This window comes from Megascapheus bottae, chromosome 7 (genome assembly GCF_031878675.1).
Source record: "Megascapheus bottae isolate mThoBot1 chromosome 7, mThoBot2.hap1, whole genome shotgun sequence".
Taxonomy (NCBI): domain Eukaryota; kingdom Metazoa; phylum Chordata; class Mammalia; order Rodentia; family Geomyidae; genus Megascapheus; species Megascapheus bottae.
The window spans coordinates 77825032-77842464 of record NC_143515.1 but is presented as its reverse complement, the minus strand read 5'-3'; the positions used below and the strand labels follow the sequence as shown (position 1 = coordinate 77842464).

Sequence of the window (17433 nt, the reverse complement as noted above, 5' to 3'; positions counted from 1 at the left end):
GTCGTTTTTTTACCTCTTCTTCTAGCTCTTTTGCTGTTTTTTCTAGGCGAATATTAATGCATCTAAAGAATTAAAAAGAAACAGTAATTCGAATTAATAATATGCTTAAAGTAAGTTTGTAATTACTCCAAGTTTTAAAATATACCATTTGTGTACAAGACATACTTGCACTTTTGTTCTAACTCTTCTTTGGCTTGAGTCTCTGTATTCAGTTGTTCTTCTAGTGTATATAGCTTTTTCTGAATCTGTCAAAAAATAAGAAAAGTTTTAGTCCTATTTAAAGATAATCATTACTTTGCTTTTTTTACTTAATACAGTCTCCTATGAAATCTGTCCTGCATGCTATGACTTCTATCTGCAGCGGAGACATCATTGTTTATTTTCTATCAACACACACACACATACACACACCTACGCCCATGTGCACACACGCAAATGGAGAAGCTCCTACTTAGGCTGAGCAATGCTTTGACAATAAGATTCAAAATCAGTATTAATAAAAGAGACATCTCTTGGTAGACTCTACTGTTATCCAGATTCTTCTTTTACTTGAAAATACTGTCGTTGCCTTTGTTTATGAGATGAAGATAAAAGTTCTACATGTGGGCCGGGAGTTTGGCCTAGTGGTTAAAGTGCTTGCCTAGCATGCTTCAAGGGGTTCGATTCCTTGGCACCACATACATACAAAAAAGCCGGAAGTGGTGCTGAGGCTCAAGTGGTAGAGCTCTAGCCTTGAGAAAGTCCAAGGACAGTGCTCAGGCCCTGAGCTCAAGCCCAGGACTGGCAAAAAAAAAAAAAAAAGTTTTAGATGTGAAATAAATATACAGAATATCTGCCAAGACTACCAAGAAATGTACTGCTGTTTTTAAACATAATTAGGGGCCAGAAGCATAGCTTACTAGTAGACTGCTTGCTTAGCATGCATAAAGCCCTAGGTTTGATTCCTCCATACACAAAAAAAACCCGGAAGTGGTGCTGTGGCTCAAGTGGTAAAGCGCTAACCTTGAGAAAATCTCTAGGACAGTGTCCAGGCTCTGAGTTCAAGCCCCAGGACTGGAAGAAAAAAAAAAATCAAAACCAAAAAAGAGCATTTGTTTTGCATTTTCTCCAGTATGGGGTACACTACTATGAAGAGTTATAATTAATGAGTCCTAAATAAATGATGGCTAATTATTTTAAAAGTCCTTTATTAGCTTTCCATAGCTATGTTAGTCTTTGAACAAACTAAAATTTAAAAATTATTAAGTAATTTGTGTCTCAAAATGTGATTTCCTGAGCTGGGAGTTTGGCCTAGTGGTTAAGAGTGCTTGCCTAGCATGAATAAAGACCCGGGTTCGATTCCTTGGTGCCACATACATACAAAAAGCCAGAAGTGGTGTTCTGGTTCAAGTGATAGAGCTCTAGCCTTGAGAAAGCCTAAGAACAGTGCTCAGGCCCTGAGTTCAAGCCCTGGGACTTGCCTCCCCCCTAAAAAGGTGATTTCAAGGATTTAAATTTCTAAGTTCTTGTAGTGTATTAGGTACAATATTAGGTGATTTTCAAGTTTCATCTCATGAATTTTCAGGCCAAGACAGTACAGCTAATATGCAGCATTCCCAGTGCTGTGCAGTGGCTGTGTTCTCTGTGGTATCTCAAAATTAATTCCTCGTGTACCTTAAGAAAACACCACTGTGGTCCCTAAATAAGATATATATGCTAACAAACTAATCAAGTTTAACTGTTCTGGACGGACTGACAGTGCATTAATTTGAGCACATTAATTGTTACAAGCTAATCAGAAGTTTTGGCTACTGTATATATTTGACCAAGAAAATTACATAACATACTTAAAACGACAAGGAAAAAAATCAAGAGGGATACTTGACATAATAAAGGTTGGCCCTTCTCTCAGGCAGATGTGTTATTCCAAATAACAAGTGGGAAGTGATAATATTAAAACACTGCTAGACTGATGAGCTTTTCTCAGTTTTTCAATGTATTTGACAACATACCTCTTGACTTTCCTATGAAAGAAAAAAAAACAGAAAACATTAAAATGCTTGCCATGCCTAATAAAATTCCTAAAACACCAAGTCAGACCAAAATTATCCAATCCGTGTTTTACTTCATCTTGAGCTTAAGGAAAATTTGTTTTAACATTGCCATTTACATGTATGCAGGTATGATTTAGCTTTGTATGCAGCAACAAATCATAGCAGTCACAAAATACTATGGCTGATAAAAAATATCCTTTATAGAAATGCATTCTTTTCTTTTATGGGTTGTAGGGCTTAAACCCTGGGCCTGGCTGTTGTCCCTGAGCTCTTCAGCTCAAGGCTATCACTCTACCTCTTGAGCCACAGCGCCACTTCTTAAACTCAGAATTTGAATCCCTCTGACTTATTGTACCTTGTACCTTACATCTGTGCTTTTGCATCGGGACCACAAAATTTTCTAAACATTATTAATAGCTGCTTATAAATCTATCACTTCTGCTACTAAAGGAAGCCTGAAAGCATGTACAACCCATCTCTTTATTAGCTATCATGTCTTAAACAATGAAACTGTATAAATGAATAATTCCAATGTTATGGTGACATGGATCAAACAACAAATGTCACTTCATGATTCAAGAAGTAGCATCATGAATTCCAGTACAGTGCCATGATATAGGCCTAGAAACCCAAAACTCAGTAGGCTGAAGCAACAGGATCACAAGTTTGGGGCCAGCTTGCAATAAAAAGTAGAATCAAAGTCGGGCGCAGTGGCTCACACCTATGACTCCTAGCTACTTAGGAGGCTGAGATCTGAGGATCTCAGTTCAAAGCCAGGTGGGGCACTAAAGAATGTGAGGCTTTTATCTCCAATTAAATCACCGGAAAACTGGAAGTGGTGCTGTGGCTCCAGGGGTATGTGGCAGCCTTGAGTTGAAGAGCTTCCAGGACACCACCCAGGCCCAGAGTTCAAGCCCCATAACTGACCCCCCCCCAAAAAAACAAAAGTAGAATCAAGTGATTTTATTATTATTATTATTATTAGTTCCATTTTGTTGAGACACACGCACACATGAGTGCAGATACCAGGGCTAGACTCAGAGCCTTAAATACTCTTACTTGGTTTGTTGCTTACAACTGGCATTCTAGTACTTAAGCCAACAAATCCAGCCCAGCATTTCTGGGAGACAGTCTTGAAGACTTTCCTGCCTGGGCTGGCTTCAAATAACATTTTTTTGGGGGGCAGTCCTGGCTTGAACTTGGAGCCTGAGCATGGTCCTTGGGCATCCTCAAGGCTAGAGTTCTACCACTTGAGCCACAGCACCATTTTCAACTTTTTCTATGTATGTGGAAGCGAGGAACTGAACCTGCGTCTTCTTACATGCTAGGACAAACTCCCGGTCCCATAAATCACATCTTTTGATCCCAGCCATGTGAGTAGTTAGGAGTAAAGGTCAATGATACCTGGCTTCAAGGGAACTTTCGAAACCTCATCATTATAGGTTGGGAGCATGGCCTGGTGGTAGAGTGCTTGACTAGTATACACAAGGCCCTGGATTTGATTCTTCAGTACCACATACACAAAAAAAGCCACAAGTGGTACTGTGGCTCAAACCTTGAGAAAGCCCAAGGACGGTGCCTAGGCCCTGAGTTTAAGCCCCAATACTGGCAAAAAAAAAAGGAAAAGCGAAACAAAGAAAACTCTGATTATTATTATTAAAGTTTATTACTATGAAACAACTAGTATAGTTAAAAATGTATACATACTTCATTTTTCCTTGATTGTACTGAATCATTTTCTCTACATGATGGAGAGTCACTTAATAACCTAAAAGGAATGGAGAATAGTTGTATTTCACTTTAATCTAATTTGTCTTACTCAAAAGTTATTTCCAGAACTAAGTATCAATCACAAAGGTATGTTATTCTTTTCACTTAAATTACTACATAAAACTCTTTTCCCTCTTCTCCATCTCATTTGAATTTCTCTTACCATTACAGTCTATCCCATATTCTACAAAGAAACTCTTTTCTCACAGTTATTATCCACACAATCTGCATGTCTTAAAAGTAAATTGTCACTCATGTTGTACTATCAACTTCTCCTAGGTCTTTCCCACCACCAGCCAATCTGATGGGGCTGCCCCTGGCACTGATACTCTTGACCAAGCTTCCTAGTTTTATCATAAAAATCGCATGTCTCATCCTGGGAAATAGACCTGGGGAAACTGTGACACTTGGTCACTCCAACCATTACATACAATTCCTCAACTGTTTTTATCAGTCTTCAGAGGCTCCTTGTTACCTGTCAGTCACAAGTCCTTTAGACAAGGTACACAGCATTCACTGCAATTCTTCCCCTAAATTCCAACTCCAATCTATTCTATTTCACATTCAATTTATGTTGACTTCAGTCAACCAAAATTTACTGAATGACTGTTTGCCAGGCTCTGTAGGAATCACACAGATTATTGTCCAAGAACCATGGTTTCCTCAGGCCATCCTTTGTGTCCGACTGAACTACACCACTACTCCCGATGCACATGTACATCCAAACTTCTTCCAGCCTTTTCCTCCCCATAATGTTCTGCTGCCCTCCCTACAGCCTTACCCTAGTCTTCCCACTCAAAATCCTTCACTATTATTACACAGCTAAAATGCCTCTTCCCTCACTTAGCTTCCTCACTTAACTCCCCTCACTTCCATTCAAAAGAAAATATGACCCTTTTCCCCTTTCTAATTCTTTTGGCACCTTTTCAAAGGCAAGTATCACATTCTACCCTTCTTTCTGACTATAACTTCATCAAAAGCAATTATTAGTTCTTACCCTAGATCTTCCAAAGAATTTAGAAAACTGCCTTGTCATAAATAAATGTAATATTCAATATCAATGATGAAATAAAATTAAGGACATTTCTTATAGTTCTTTAAGAAAAATCAAAATTAAAAACTAACAATAATCCTCTATTATTTCATCTCAAGATATCCTCATTAAGAGTGAGATTGTGAAAACAAAACTGAACAAATCACATACAAATTTTCTCTATAGTAGGTAAATCCTATAAAAGGCAGCTGATTTCCTACAAAAGCTTTAGGAATTGGGAAGGTTTCTACGTCTCCTTTATCATCTTCAATGTCATCAAAATTGCTGCTGTCTATATCACTGCTGAGTTCAGGCACTACAGGAGCTGCCGCTGTTAAAAGAAAAGAAATCCCTTAGTTCATTCACAGCCAAAATAGAAGACACAAACCAACTCTATTTTTATGAGAGATTAAGTCATGTGTAACTATATGAAACATCCTATTTATTATTAAATTTTAGTAATATATCTACCATTTTATTATTTCCCAGAATTAAACTTCAAAAAAAACCTTTTAATCTATTAGGTCAGCTTTAAATATGGATTGGTACATTAACAATTATTTAATTTGCTAATGTTATTCCAGGTGAGAAAAATTACAGATAGTAGTAACTTCTACATGTATTAAGGTCCTCAACTGTCTCCATTTTTTTTTTTTTTTTGCCAGTCCTGTGGCTTGAACTCAGGGCCTGAGCACTGTTGTTGGACTTTCTCAAGGCTAGAGCTCTACCACTTGAGGCACAGCACCACTTCCAGCTTTTTCCTTCTATGTATGTGGTACCAAGTAATTGAACCCATGTCTTTGTACATGCTAGGCAAGCACTCAACCACTAGGCCAAATTCTTAGCCCCATCTACATTCTTTAGTTGAAATATTCTTATCTTTAACTCAATGCCATGTATGAAGTAAAATGAAACAGAAACATTATGCTCTCCAAAATTATGATCTCCATAAATAATTGTCTTCTCTACTCAAGTGCATTCAAATTAAGAAACTACATTTCCATCATTTATGAAAATTACTGAGAGCCATACATTCTTACTCAACATATTAAGAAGTGAGCCAGGTGCACCTGTAATCCTAGCTACTCAGGAGGCTGAGATCTGAGGATCAAGGTTCAAAGCCAGCCCGGGCAAAAAAGGACCTGAAACTCTTTATTTCCAATTAACCTCCAGAAAACGAGAAGTGGGGCTGTGGCTCAAGGGTAGGGCAGTAGCCTTGAGCTGAAGAGTTCAGGGACAGCGTCCAGGTGGAGGTCAAGTCCCATGACCCACAAAATAATAATAATAATAATAAAATAAGAAATGTATGCTAGGTAAAAGAATTGGGAAGTACTACTAAATAAGTACATATTAATTAGCTGCTAAAATATGGATATTACCAGAGGAAGAAACCCTAAGATAAAATCTCTTAATATAAAAATGAAATACCGTAAGGCATACCAACAAGCCTGCTGTATTAAAAGAGGAAATTGAGATTTCAAATATAATGAACTAGAAATACGTAAGATTTATTGACTTACTCTCTCTTATGTTATCCCAATTCCACTGATCATTCTTAAAGAAAGGATGCTGTTTGATTTCTTCTACCCCATTTCTCCCAAGTCGTACCTCCCTAAGTAAGACAGTAAGACTGAATTATTAGAAAATATAATTATGAGAAAAATAAAAATTTGCCACTTATTTCAACAGTTTTAACAAAATAAGATCACAACTAAGCATTCTTTTTTACATCAAAAGCTTCAACTTAAAATGTTTGTTAAAAATAAGCAATCCAACTTTACAGTATGTGATCTCTGGATAGATTTAAAAGACTGTAAAAATCCCAGGGCGCTGGTAGTTCACGCCTGTAATTCTAGTTACTCAAGAGGCTGAGTTCTGAGGATCGTGGTTCAAAGCCAGCCTAGGCAAGAAAGTCCACCAGACTCTTATCTCTAACTACCAGAAAACCAGAAGTAGCATGTTGGCTTAAGTGGTAGAGTTGAAGAGCTCAGGAACAACATCCAGACCCAGAGTTCAAACCCCACAACTGGCCCCCCACCCCGGCCAAAAAAAATCTCCCACTTGTATGTGTGTCAAACAAAGTATATGAGTCTTTTAAGGAACAGAATTCCTCCAACACATGCCAAAGAGCAAGATTACCTACCCTCAGGATATAAGAAAGATTAAAGTTAGACAAAGAAGTTTGACAAATCCCCTGAATAAAAGTATTATTTTAAAGTTCCTTCTCCTTTGCACTTTCATTAACACTGTATGGGCAAAGATAGTACCTACATGCAGCATTTTCCTAGGACAGGAAACTGTGCTGAAAGGGACATGGCTCCCAGCCACATTTATGGCTTTACATTACTTTCAAAATAGCTTTCTCCACCTACAATCACTCCTTAGCATGTACCCTTCACAATAAACTACTAAAGTCAATCTTCCATGAACAGTATTCTTCATTAACACATGGTGTGCCCTGTTTCACATGACAATCATCCATTAGTCCCTAACCAAACACTATACAGGATATATTTTCAGTTTATCATTATTAGTTGTTCATAAACCATACAGTTAATAAATCTTAAAATTGTAGTCAATGAATGACTAACAAACACAAATCAACTTTATTATTTTTTTTATCTTATTTTTTGCTAGTCCTTGGTTTGAGCTCAGGGCCTGAGCACTGTCCTTAGGCTTTCTCAAGGCTAGAGCTCTACCACTTGAGCCTCAGCACTACTTCTGGCTTTTTTCTATGTATGTGGTACCGAGGAATTGAACCTGGGTCTTTGTACATGCTAGGCAAGCATTCTGCCACTAGGCCAAATGTTCAGTTTTTAATGGGGGGGGGGAACCCTGCTAATTGAAGTATATATTGATATAAGAACTCTGAAAAAATCAATTGTAGCTAGGTGCAGATGGCTCATGCCTATATCCTGGCTACTCAGGAGGCTGAGATCTGAGGATCACAGTTCAAAGCCAGACTGGGCAATACAAAGAAAGACTCTTTAATTAATCACTAGAGAACTGAAAGTGAGGCTGTGGCTCACTTCAGCTTTGAGCTGAAGAGATCAGAGACAACATCCAGGCCCAGGGGTAGGGTGGTAGCCTTGAGCTGAAGAGCTCAGGGACGGAGCCCAGACTAGATTTCAAAGCCCCATGACCCTCCCTACCCCTACCAAAAAAAATCAATTGTAAAACTGAATCTCAGAATTCTATCTTTAAGAGATTATACAAAAAGTTGTAAATGGTGAGTCAAGCCCATTTTAGAAAACAGGGAAGATTAAGGGTTACGTATAAAAGTTGAGAAGACACCATTTCAACAATGGCTAGGTATATATAGTAGCACAAATCTGTCATCCCAGCAACAAAAGGAAACACAAAAGGAGGATCACAGCCAAGGCCAATCTGGAATAATGTGAGACCCTTCTTCAAAAATAAGTCTTTGACTTTGAGAGCTGGTGAAATGACTCAAGTGGCAGATCATTTGCCTAGCAAGCAATCAGTCTCTCCCCCTCTCTCTCCCTCTCTCCCCTCCAACAAAAACACTTTATACAAAAATATATGTATGATGATAGCCACTATAGTGCTAACAGCACCTCTGACATAGTACTTATTGAGTTTTATGCTACAATTATGCTGTAGTAGGAACTGTAGTGCATTAGAACTAGAAATAGCCTTCGTTATGAATCTGAGCCCTTCTTTTTATGGATGGGCAGAATTATTTCCCCCAAAGGTAACCATTTCCTAGAGATCACAAAGTGATGAAGAAGTTTAGACTGTGGGTATGTGTTGGTCTTTTACTATAATTTCTATCACAGTATAAAACAGCACTTCAGGGGCTGGGAGTTGGCTTAGTGGTAGAGTGCTTGCCTAGCATGCACAAAGACCCAGGTTTGATTCCTCAGCACCACATACACTGAAAAAAGCCAGAAATGGCTCAAATGGTAGAGTGCTGGCTTTCAGGAAACCCCAAGGATGGTGCTCAGGCCCTGAGTTCAAGACCCAGGACTGGCAAAAACAAGCAGCACTTCAGGAAGAAAATTGCAAACCGAGACCAAAGAAGAAAAATCTTTCTAAGGCAAATTTTCATATCTTGTTCCTCTATTTCCTTTTTTTTTTGGGGGGGGGTGCCAGTACTAGGGCAAGGGTCAGGGCCAAAATACTCTTAGCTGAATACTCTTACTGAAGACTGGCACTCTACCACTTGAGCTACAACTCTACTTCCGGCTTTTTGCTGGTTAACTGGAGGTAACAATTTCAAGGAAATTCCTGACTGGACTTGGCTTCAAATGACAATCCTCAAATTTCAGCCTCCTGAGTAGCTAGGATTACAAGTATGAGTAACCAATGTCTAGCTATTTGTTTCTTTTTCTTTATTTTTGGTCAGGCACAGGGCTTGACCTGGAGGCCTGGCCACTATTCCTGAGCTCTTCTGCTCAAAGCTAGCACTTGGCCACTTTGAGTCACAGCACCACTTCAGGTTTTCTGATGGTTAATTGGACATAAAAGCATCACAGGGGGGCTGGGAGTTTGGCCTAGTGGTAGAGTGCTTGCCTAGCATGCACGAAGACCCGGGTTCAATTCCTCGGTACCACATACATAGAAAAAAAAGCCAGAAGTAGTGCTGAGGCTCAAGTGGTAGAGCTCCAGCCTTGAGAAAGTCCAAGGACAGTGCTCAGGCCCTGAGCTCAAGCCCAGGACTGGCAAAAAAAAAAAAAGTCTCAGGTATGGCCGGGAGTTTGGCCTAGTGGTTAAAGTGCTTGCCTAGCATGCACGAAGACCTGGGTTCAATTCCTCAGTACCACATACATAGAAAAAAGCCAGAAGTAGTGCTGAGGCTCAAGTGGTAGAGCCTTGAGAAAGTCCAAGGACAGTGCTCAAGCCCTGAGCTCAAGCCCAGGACTGGCAAAAAAAAAAAAAAAAAAAAAAAAAAAAGGCATCACAGCCTTTCCCGCCTCCACACGCTTTGTTCCACAATCCTTAGATCTCAGCCTCGTGAGCAGCTCTGATTATAGACATGAGCCAACAATGCCCAGCCTATTTGTTTCTTAAAATAATCTCCCTTACAACCACTACCCACCACTGCTAAAAAAAAAAAAAACCCACTACTACACAAGAAAAAAGAAAACCGGAATCTTCACAGGCTTGTTTCTATTGAAGAGCAAATAAAAAAGGATTGGGAAGGAGATACTATATGCTGAGCTTAAATACTTTTTTTAAATAAATTCTTTTTGCTGGAAACAAATATCTAAATTTATTTCTCCACCTTTTTTCTTTTTTTTTTTTTGGCCAGTCCTGGGGCTTGAACTCAGGGCCTGAACACTGTCATTGGGCTTTCCTCAAGGCTAATGCTCTACCACTTGAGCCACAGCACCATGTCCAATGTTTCTATGCACGCAGTACCAAGGAATCGAACCCAGGTCTTCTGCATGCTAGGCAAGTACTTTACCACTAGGCCAAACTTCCGGTCCCTCCACCTACTTACTTTAGAAACAAAAAAAAACTCAGAAGGCTAAGGAGATACCCATTGAATAAATGACATGATTAGAAATTAAGATGTAAATGGGTGATTCCCAATTTCATTAGTTCTTGAAAACGGTGAAATTAACTAGTGCAAGCACACTAGTTATACATTATTTTGTTGGACAAGGGCATACAGACATAGCTAATTTCATACAGACATAAATACTTTTTAAGATTATTGTTGAATATACATCTACACAAACTGCTCACCTCTCAAAAGTTGTAAAGAATGATATAGATTAATTGGTATAATGTGAACAGAAAAGTTTTCTTTCAAATGCATTGTTTTTACTGTTTTTTATTAGAAACGTAAATTAAATAAGAATTAAGTTACAAATGAGCTGCACACACAAAAAGATGAATGTAACTCATACTATGCTTAGCAGCAGGAAAAGAATAAACATGAAGTAAACGCAACTTAGCTAATAAGAGATATTCATTTCATATGTAAATAAAATACTCTTTCGTTTAAAAATCAAGGGCTTCAGTGTACATTACCTCTCTGTTAAAAATGCACAGATGAGACTCTTGGCATGTTTTGAAATTTCTGCATCTTCAGGGAAACAGAGAGAATTTTTGTGATCCATAATTTTGCTGTAAGTTCCTACAAGTGAATCTGCATAAAATGGAGTATCCCCTAGAATTCCAAGAAAGACAGCAAATGTAAAACAAATATGAATTAAAGGCTTTTCATCAAACATTTAAATATATTAAGCTTAAAATTACCCACATAAATGGAAGAGCAGCCAGGTGAGGTGGCTCACTCCTATAATCCTAACTACTCAGGGGGCTAAGATCTGAGGATCAAGGTTTAAAGCCAGCCGAGGCACAAAAGGACCTGAAACTCCTATCTCCAATTAACCTCTAGAAAATGGGAAGTGGGGCTTGGCTCAAGGGTAGGGTGGTAGCCTTGAGCTGAAGAGCTCAGGGACAGTGCCCAGGCCAAGGAGTTCAAGCCCCATTACCCACAAAAATAAATAAAAATAAATGGAAGAGCAAATGACAATATATTGTTTAGGGAGAGGGAATATGGGGTTTGAACTCAGAGCTTCATGCTTAGCCATTTGAGTCCACCCTTTTTTGCTCTGTTTATTAACATAGATTCTCAATTTTTGCCCTAGCTAAACTAGAGCACAAACCTCCTATTTATGTGTGTCACCACAGGATGACAGGTGTGTACACCATGTCTACCTTTATAAGCTAAGATGGGGTCTTGTGAACTTTTTTGCTCAGGTTAGCCTGGAATGTTGATCATCTTGGTCTCTACTTCCCAAGTTGCTAGGATTAGAGGCATAAGCCACCAGGGTCTGATATAATATACTTAAAAAAAAAAAAAGTAACCTTTTTGTGTGTGTGCCAGTCCTGGGGCTTGAACTCAGGGGCTGACATTGTCCTTGGGTTTTCACAAGGCTAGTGGTCTACCATTTGAGCCACAGCACCACTTCTGGATTTTTTTCTATGTATGTGATACTGAGGAATCAAACATGGGTCTTCATTCATGTTAGGCAAGCACTCTCCCACTAGGCCAAACTCCCAACCTGTACAATACACTTTCGAATCCTTTCATGGTCATTTATTTTCAGCCACTGGGCTAGTAACATGTCAGATTTTAATACAAATTTCCAGAAATTTTTCCCTGGAACACAGGCAATTCTTTTTAAATTCCCAAATGCTTGACTAAGGTAAAGTGTTAAGGAAAGGTATAGAAAGATAACAAGTTAAAAGTATTACTTACCCACTAACATCTCAAAAAGGAAAACACCTACAGACCACCAGTCACATTCTCGCCCATAATAACCATCACCCCCTTGTGATTTAAGAACCTCAGGTGATATATAATCAGGTGTTCCAACTGCTGTATCACAGTGCACCATTCCTGTCTGGGTAAAGAACAAAAATTAATAAAACAACAAAGCAGATGAGTGTTTAAACACACACATGCCGGGCACAGTGGCTCTTTCCTGCAATCCTAGTTACTCAGGAGGCGGAGATCTGAAGATCAAGGTTCAAAGCCAGTGGGGGCACAAAAGAACCTGAGACTCTTATCTCCAATTAACCTCTAGAAAGCCAGTACGTGGCGCTGTTACTCAAGGGGTAGGGTGGTAGCCTTAAGAGCTCAGGGCCAGCACCCAGGCCCAGAGTCCAAGCCCCACGACCCACAAAACACACGACACATACACTTGACACTGTATAGACATACAGAATTTCACCCAACAGAACTGACATGGCTTCAAGATACAGGGGTTATTTACATGGTAGTCCAGATTACAGGAGATGAGATCAGAGACTTTTTTCTTTTTGGCACCAGTCCTGGGCCTTGAATTCAGGGCCTGAGCACTGGCCTTGGGCTTTCTCAGGGCTAGAACTCTACCACTTGAGCCTCAGCACTACTTCTGGGTTTTTTCTATGAATGTGGTACGGAGGAATCAAACCTGGGTCTTGGTGCGTGCTACGCAAGCACTCTACCACTAGGCCAAACTCCCGGCCCTATCAAGAGACTTCAAACTCAGGTTTCATCAATGAAATAAAAAAAAAAAAAAAAAGTTGGCAAACACAAAGATTTTGTGTAAATCAACAACTTTTGTTTCTTTTTAATCACACTATATAGTAGTTATAAGGAAAATACAGAATAAAAACACTTGTAGAGAAAAGAATCATTAGGGGCTTCATGTGGTTGTACAAGGGGGTTCAATTTAACATGTCCATTTATTTGTATGCAAGTCATTTAAAACAGCATTTCTCAGCACACACTGAGACACATTCAGATGTAAATATGCAATATGACTCACATTCAAAAATGCTTTCTTTTTTTTTTGAAAAAGGGAATGAAAACAACAACATTCAGAAAATTAAGTCATGATTAGTGGTAGAACTTAGTAAGATATCACTATGATTAATTGTTATAGTAACCAATTAGCCCTTCTAATTTAAAGCTGTTGTTTTGTTACTCATGGGGCTTAAACTTACGGCCTAGGCACTGTCCTTGAACTTTACATGTGGACTAGGAATGTGGCCTCGTGGTAGAATGCTTGCCTAGCATGCACGAAGCTCTGGGTTTGATTCCTTGGTACCACATACACAGAAACAGCTGGAAGTGGTGCTATGGGTTCAAATGGTAGACAGCTAGCCTTGAGAAACCCCAAGGACAGTGCCCAGGCCCTGAGAGTTCAAGCCCCAGGACTGGCCCGCCCCCTTCCCAGCCAAAAAAAAAGAAAAAAGAAAAAGGAAGTCAAAGCAAATAACTATTACAACTAGCTATAAGGTTAATATACTGAATCTATTAATCATAACATGAATTATTTTATAAGTGAAGACATCACACTAAATTATGCCTCCAAATATATTTTATATGGTTTAATCAGAGGGAATGAATGAGAAGTGGAAGAATAAATTTCTTTCCTTACCATTATCTTCTTTAATGGTGGTAGCAATAGCCACATTTGTAGTTTTATGCTCTAATTCTTTTTTTATTTTGGGGGGGTTAGTCTTGGTTGTGGAGTTTGAACTCTGGGCATAGGCGCTGTCCCTGAGCGCAATGCCACTTCTGGTTTTCTGGTAGTTAATTGGAGTGAAGAGTCTCACAGACTTTCCTGCTTGGGCTGGCTTTGAACCACAATCCTCAGATCTCAGCCTTCTGAGTAGGCAGGATTACAGGACTGAGCCGCTGGCACGCAGCTTTATACTCTAATTCTATGCTTAGAGTTCATGCACCACTTGTGATTGGTAGCAAATGCTCATCTATATACTACGAGGAAAATAAGTTACATCTCTTTCATATTTGCCAAATCTACTAATAATTTTATAGGTGAGTAAATGATTACAGCAATGTTTTAATTTCATTTTATTTGTATTCAAACTATAAAATACTAATTTGTGCAAAAATCCCAGTATTGTTTTTCTTGCTTACTTACTTCATCCATCTTCATACATGTGCCGAAGTCTGCTAATTTTAGATGACCATGTTTATCCAAGAGCATGTTGTCAGGCTTCACATCTCTGTGGATTAAACCCATGGAGTGTATTGCATCCAGAGCCAGAACAACTTCAGCAGTATAAAATTTGGCCCATTTTTCAGGCACATCATAATTACTCATAAGGTTTACAAGGTCGCCACCAGGCATATATTCCATTACCATGTAAAGATACCTATCATCTTGAAAAGCACAAAAGAGCTAAAAAACAAAAATAAAAAGGGAAAAAGTAAAAACCAAAGAACAATACTACAAACGGAACAAAACCCAAATGATCAAATAATAAACAAAAATTATAATTAACAATGAAAAAGACAAATTACAACTAAGTTAAAATTTCTGAAATTAGCCCTTCAGGGATCTCCATTCCTGACTGATTGCAAACTAAAGGGTTCCTACAATCACCTCAGGCTCCCACAATGCACTAAGATGACTGACTCACAGAGTTCAGACAAGCACTGAGTTACAGTCTCAATATAAAGGATATACTGAGTCGGTCCAAGCCTGGCAGGAACGCCTATGTCTGTGTCCTCTCCCTGTGAAATTAGGACGCACGCTCTCCCAGCAGCTACACATAAGGATGTTCTCCAACCAGCCAGCTTCACTGTCCAGGGTTTTTACGGGATCTCATGATAGGCATAATTAAATAAATCATGGGCCAAAATTAAAGTCAATTGCCAGCCCCATTCTTTTCCATGAAGGTCTGGTAGCTGAAAGCTCCAATCTTCAGGCTATAAAACACTCCTATTATTCAGAAAACTTTGGATTTCTAAAGCTAGTCACCAGAAGGTAAGGGAAAAGACCAGATACATTCCTTATTATACCTCACCATGCAACAAAATATTCTCCAGCATCACAAGAGAGCTATAAATTTCTGTTGTTTATAATCTACACTGCTTATTTTAACAGAATGAAATACAACTGGTTAGTAGACAAAAATTAATTAATTAAAAATAAATAAGAGTGGGCCTGGGAGTTTGGCCTACTGGTTAAAGTGCTTGCCTACCATGCATGAAGACCCGGGTTCGATTCCTCGGTACCACATACATAGAAAAAAGCCGGAAGTGGTGCTGAGGCTCAAGTGGTAGAGCTCTAGCCTTGAGAAAGTCCAAGGACAGTGCTCAGGCCCTGAGCTCAAGCTCAGGACTGGCAAAAAAATAAATAAATAAATAAATAAATAAGAGTGAGCAGGTTATAAGTTGCTCACACCTGTAATCCAAACTATTCAGGAGGCTGATATCTGACTCACAGGTCAAAGCTAGACCAAGCAGGAAAATCAATGAGACTCTTATCTCCAAATGACAGCCAAAAAGCTAGAAGTAGAATTGTGGCTCACATTGTAGAGTGCTAGTGCTAAAGAAAAAAAGCTAAAAGATACCAATACCAACATACATGCATTGTGCACCACGTGCGCGCATGTGTGCACATACACACACATTACAAAACTGTTTCCATAGTAAATTTAAGTAATTATTATATGTCATGTTTTATTTTGTTTGTAGTCCTGGAACTTGAACTCTGGGCCTGAGCACTGTCCTTGGGCTTTTTCAAGGCTAGTGCCCTACCATGTAAGCCTCAGCATCACTTGCAGTTTTTTCTGAGCATGTGGTACAAAGGAATCCAAGCCAGGGCTTCGTGAATGCTAGGGAGGCACTCTACCACTATGCCATACTCCCAGCCCACATGTCATGTTTATCCAGATATATTATTTGGTGCATTAAACAAGCATAATGAAAATTATCTTATGAAAAACATTTCTATGGAAATGAGGCATGGGATGTAAAACTCTTACAAACAACCAGTACTTAACAGGGCACAGTGGCTCACACCTGTAATCCTAGCTACTCAGGAGGCTGAGATCTGAGAATCAAGGTTCAAAGCCAGCCCAGGCACAAAAGGACCTGAGACTCTTATCTCCAATTAACATCAAGAAAATGGGAAGTGGGGCTTGGCTCAAGGGTAGAGCAGTAAGCCTTGAGCTGAAGAGCTCAGGGACAGTGCCCAGGCTGAGTTCAAGCCCCATGACCCACAAAAAAACAAAACAAAAAAAACTAGTACCAAAAAGAGAATAAACATTTATAAACATTTATGAACATTAGTATGCTTACCTGAACCACCCAAGGACTGTTGGCAAAGGCCATAATATCTCTTTCTTCCCAGAAAAAAGCAGAATCTGATCTTTTTATCATTTCAAATTTACTAAGAAGCTTCATAGCATAAACCTTCTGTGATGCTTTATGACGAACCTGTGAATTTTTTAAAGCAGAAAAATTATTAACAGTTTTTTTTTGGCCAGTCCTGGGGCTTGAACTCATGGTCTGAGCACTGTCCTTGGGCTTTCTCAAGGCTAGAGCTCTCCCACTTGAGCTTTTAGCTTTTTCTATGTACGTGGTACTGAGGAATCAAACCTGGGTCTTTGGGCATGCTAGTCAAGCGCTCTACCACTAGGCCAAACTCCCAGCCCCCTACAACTACTTTAATTTTAAGGGAAGAGAAAGATACTATTAAAAACTTCAGTTGTAAAAGAGAATTATGCTACCCTTGTGAAAAAGTAAAAGCATAATACTAAAAAATAAATAAATAAAAAGAAAAACAAGGAGAAAATATATAACATCTGCTCCCCAAAAAAGAAGATAAACTAATGGAAACATACATGATGCAGTAGTTTTGACCCAAGTTTTGGAAAATAAGAAGCACAAGACTATAATCCTGAGAAAGGAGAACATTATCAAGTAATTCTCACAATAACCCAGCAACAACTTGAAATCAACATCCCAACCAGTGTATAGCAAGTGGTTGTCTAGCACAAAGCACAGTGGTCTGGCTGAGTTGAGATGGAAGATGGTTAAGGCAGCTGGATAATGAGTGGCAAATGGAAAATACGGATAAGAACCCTAGAGGTTGCAAGTGAGTGACTGGCTAAAGGCTGAGCTACTAGACATCAAGTATCCCATGTTACTAGAGAAGAACTGCAATGAGGCTGATGGCTAAATAGAAATCCCAGACATTAAGCTGCAGTAGAAAGACACTAGATTTACAGACAAGCAAAAGTGAAGAAATCTTTCTTAAATTCCTGGGCATCTAGCTGACATCTTACAAGAAAGAATTATGCTCTGAAGAA

The 17433-nt window shown here is 39.0% G+C and overlaps 1 protein-coding gene across 1 annotated transcript in view; it reads right to left on the bottom strand.

The window, feature by feature from the left end:
* Nucleotides 1–17433, bottom strand: part of Rock2 (Rho associated coiled-coil containing protein kinase 2) — a 90556-nt gene that overhangs the window by 29492 nt on the left and 43631 nt on the right. The window contains exons 4-13 of the mRNA XM_090337440.1: nucleotides 16421–16558; nucleotides 14253–14513; nucleotides 12077–12221; nucleotides 10840–10978; nucleotides 6357–6448; nucleotides 5008–5167; nucleotides 3741–3801; nucleotides 1992–2003; nucleotides 166–245; nucleotides 14–62 (exon numbers count right to left, since the gene is read on the bottom strand). Coding sequence (XP_090193566.1) covers nucleotides 14–62; nucleotides 166–245; nucleotides 1992–2003; nucleotides 3741–3801; nucleotides 5008–5167; nucleotides 6357–6448; nucleotides 10840–10978; nucleotides 12077–12221; nucleotides 14253–14513; nucleotides 16421–16558 — 1137 coding nt within the window. The remainder of the gene's footprint in view (nucleotides 1–13; nucleotides 63–165; nucleotides 246–1991; nucleotides 2004–3740; nucleotides 3802–5007; nucleotides 5168–6356; nucleotides 6449–10839; nucleotides 10979–12076; nucleotides 12222–14252; nucleotides 14514–16420; nucleotides 16559–17433) is intronic.